The 3,928-nt window shown below is 45.2% G+C and overlaps 1 protein-coding gene across 1 annotated transcript in view; it reads right to left on the bottom strand.

Annotated features, from left to right (window-relative positions):
• T265_12121 (hypothetical protein) overlaps window positions 1-3,722 on the bottom strand; it is a gene marked incomplete at both ends in the record, with an annotated part of 6,942 nt that extends 3,220 nt beyond the window's left edge. The window contains 2 exons of the mRNA XM_009179119.1: window positions 1,679-1,776; window positions 3,614-3,722. Of these exons, the coding sequence (XP_009177383.1) occupies window positions 1,679-1,776; window positions 3,614-3,722 (207 nt within the window). The remainder of the gene's footprint in view (window positions 1-1,678; window positions 1,777-3,613) is intronic.
• Between the last annotated feature and the right edge of the window lie 206 nt (window positions 3,723-3,928).

The following is a 3,928-nucleotide window of genomic DNA, read 5'->3' as shown; positions in this document are numbered from 1 at the left end:
AAGAACACTGCCCCGTCACCTTTCCTTACCACTGAAAAACCTTGGTACAAGACACCTGGAGATTCTAGACAACACCGTCACACCCATAACCCTGACCAACACATTGTAACGAATAACTCGAATGCGGTGAACGGACGATTGGGCAGACACAGGTCAAGCCGTCTTCTGCTCTCATCAACCTGAACCTCCACCTGAATCGTTTATAACACACTGCGCTATTCCAAACTTGCGAAGCTTCAAATGTGAATTAATTCAATAGTAAGGGTACTCTTAATAACGTGGACGGATTTCCCGACTGCCTCGCGTAATGGCGAGTATGCATACGTAAGATGGCAGGTTTTCAAATAGAAATTTGCTGGTGAAACGTACCTCCGTGGTTTGGATCTTCTGAAGTCATAATGCTGTGGAAATCTGTACATTAACAATATGTGCACGGTACGTGTATTTCCGAAGAAACTGGAGAAATACGTGATTATCGGCTGTAGTCACTACGGACGTTTGCGCTAAGCGCAGAACAGAACTTCATCGACCTTGATATGTCCAACCACCGCCCAAGATTCAGTTCAATTCAGCTGCTCCGGTTGGTTTCGTTTGGTTCAGTAGATATAAAAACTATCGGAACGCCGAAGACCAACTCATTCAGACCGAAAAATATTTAGCAATGAATGTAGCTACAGGGGTGCAGCTAAAAGTATGGAATCTGCCACCCATCACCACTGGTGGTGGTGATTGTCAATTGGGTTTGACTTAAAAATAGATCTGAACGCTTTTACTTGTATCTGAAGCTGGATAGGCACCAAGACATTAAGGTCCTGCCGATCAGCCGCCCTTACGGTTGGGTAGGCAGGGTGTAGCACATGCTTGTTTGGCTTTTATCAGAAGGTAAAACGGAAATCAGTTGGTAACCAGTAAAACCGGTGGCGCATTTGTACGTCTTAAGTCCATTGAGTTTCCATTGAGAATAAACAGTATATAAAAGTTCAAAGTTCAAGGAACATTTGCGTCGGTATATGCTATATAGATTGAGGAATAGGGTTGTTTCGATGCAGTGATTCCTGGGTGCAAACTGGACATATGTAAGGATTGACGATGAACTCAGTTGAATCGTATGCTCACGGCGACAGCACAATGGGCGGAATAGAATAGAGTGCGGAAGAGTTATTAAGCGATGGCTGACCGATAGAAAGAGTATTTTGGGATGAAAACTGACAAACGCAGGCGAGGAGACCAAATCTGGTGAAGAGCTGAGAAAGAGCTCGTTGGATAGCCGGCTTCTATCATACGAAGGCCCAGGCTTCCTCGGCTTGGACTCTCCGCCCCAGTAGTCTGCTGTATAAGGTACCAGTATTCACTGAGAGAACCCTACTAGGTGAACTTACTCGCCTTCTTCAGTAGGATAGCATCATCATTTTCGCGGATGAGTTTGAGGAATGTGGTCAGTGAGCCATCCTGGAAAACGCGGGAAGATAACACGGCCATCGGGAGGTCGGTAGTTAAGAGGAGAGAGTAGGTTGAAACAGTTGCCCTGGAAAGGACCTTTGCTGAGAGGATAGAATGCTCTCCGCGTTATTCGTTCCGATATGCCCTCATCACGATTAGCTCAGGGGTTCGGCGGTATTCTGAAACTAATCGAACACAGGTAGTGTCTGCTGCTAGAATCTTGTTATGAAAGACTTACTTGACCAAATGACCCATAAGAGGAAAGATGTTGGTGGAAGCATGAGATGGTGCGTCTTACGAGAAAAGACCAGCGAGGACCCGCACGCCCGATTCTTTCTGAGGTACTGCCGGAAAATCGGAGACGGAGTCTTTTTTGAGGCTGGAGTTCCAGAAGCTGACCAAAGGCGTGGAGAAACTTATCGACCTATTGTTCGCGACTGAACGGCACTTTTTATAAATTCGTGGCATACGGACGCAAGAGCTTTCTTTTATGATGACTAGCAAACCGATATGCATTTGAAGACCAGCAATACAGGGCGATCCTGCCCGACCAGCCAGCGACAGAACGGGTTAGGTGTTGATAAGGGATTTGTGGGTAAATCGGCGGGAAATAAGTGATTGGAGAATTCTGTCTGAGGCTCTGAATGTATTGTACGCGGAGCCACCGAGTCGAGCTGGTACGTGTGTTTGATGACCTAACCGCGCTATGCTGAAGTCTCACTGAGAAGCTGTTGAGAGCAGGCAAGTGTTGAGCTGTGAAGCCATGCGTCATCGTTGTCCGTGGATATGGAAGAGCTGGTAGCCATTGCATATAATGAAACGCGGCAAAACACCTTTAGCCGAATCGGCAAGGTGTCACTCAATGAGAGCGTTAGAAGGGGAACACCACGGTTGAGTGGACTTCACGAGACCGCCACGGGTAAAACGTGATTCCTCAAGACGGGATAGCTTTTCGTGGAACCAATGCCTCCAAAATAAATCGATATTCGGTGGACTTCGATCCACCCGCTCAGCATGAAGAGTTTAGCATTTATGTTATCACTTTTAAATTCTGGTATTTTGACAATGTTTGAGCAGCAAAAGTGTGGTAAGAGTACGACAAAATAGTTAGTGAGTGAGAGAATTTGAGAGGTGGCTGCTGAGATTGGGGGGGGGGGTGCATGTTATCAAATTAGAACTAGGGATGAAGAATTCAATCTGATGGTGGAGCAGCAGGTGTGACCATTCAAAGGAAAGCGGGGATGGTGAGAATTTTTATGGTGCTACAGTTCGGCGACAGGATGATGGATGGCCAGTGTACCTGCAAGTGTGAGCCATGGACATTGTGAGCACGGATAATGAGGCATGCGAGGCTGAATTGGGGCTCAGTGCGGGTTGTCCTATGACGGAAATATACAAGATAAGGTTGGAGTTTTGTGGCACTTTTCCAATTCTGGATGACTATTGATTTGTTTCTTCTTTTTGCGGAGTATCGCAGTTAATGCTACCATTTAAACTTAGGCCATTGTCTTTCGTTTTATAATTATGGCTGGGGTGCTGGCTATCTACTATTCAAAATAGCTACTGGTGTCGATTTCGAGGTTTCGACTTAGTTGGTAATGAAAAAAACACAACCGCGAAATGAGTGCGTCACAATTTTTCGAAGAGCGCTCCCGATTAGTGAAATTCCGGATGTTGTTATTCGGAGTAGAACTACGGAAAGGGTCCGAATGATGGCGCATGTCGCAGGAAAATATGCACAATTTTGTCCTATGTCAATCGAAAATTCCGCTTTTGCATTCCAAGAAAACGTTGTGAACCGTAACTTTTCAATTGGTTGGGTGCAATGCCTAAATTCAGGGTGACAAAGCAAATACTCTAAAAATAGGTTACTGCTCCTTTTTCGGCTAATCACCTCAGGAAATATGCATGAAAATTCGATCTCAGACCGTGAACACCATTTGTTACGTGCATGTGATGACTAGCGAGGCACGGGCCTACTGTAACAAGCGCCTTGGAAGCACAGTGCTTTTTTTCTGCAAAGCCCTTGTTGGTGAAATAGGATTTTTTTACGCCCAAATTTTGTTTGTTTTTGCATAGGTCCTCAGACAAAAAATTGCCTTAATCTGGGATTTTTAGCGATTTGTTTTAATTAATCTCCCTTCAAGGTTTCTGGCGTGCATCCGATTTTTACCTTGCAAAGATATGGCTTCAGAATTGGCTTCAATTATATTTGTTGAGAAATTGGGGGCCGTATTCTTTTTATCCTTCACAGCGTTTGGGAGGGCGTTAAATAAGTGCATGAAGAATAACCACGTGGTATTTGCACGTTCATCCAGTAATTGAAACCCCACAGCTGTTATGCTTTACGAATGGGCGCACTAAAACGCTGCAGGCGGCCTGCAACGCAAACGAAAATTCGAGAAATCCGAAGAAACTAGTGAGATAGGCTTGTTTTCCAAGTAAAAATAACGGTACGCGAAGCACCGACTGTCCAGCGCGGTTTTGT

This window comes from Opisthorchis viverrini (assembly GCF_000715545.1).
Source record: "Opisthorchis viverrini unplaced genomic scaffold opera_v5_909, whole genome shotgun sequence".
Classification (NCBI taxonomy): Eukaryota; Metazoa; Platyhelminthes; class Trematoda; order Opisthorchiida; family Opisthorchiidae; genus Opisthorchis; species Opisthorchis viverrini.
The sequence above is the reverse complement of the archived record's forward strand: the minus strand, read 5'-3'. Positions and strand labels throughout refer to the sequence as shown.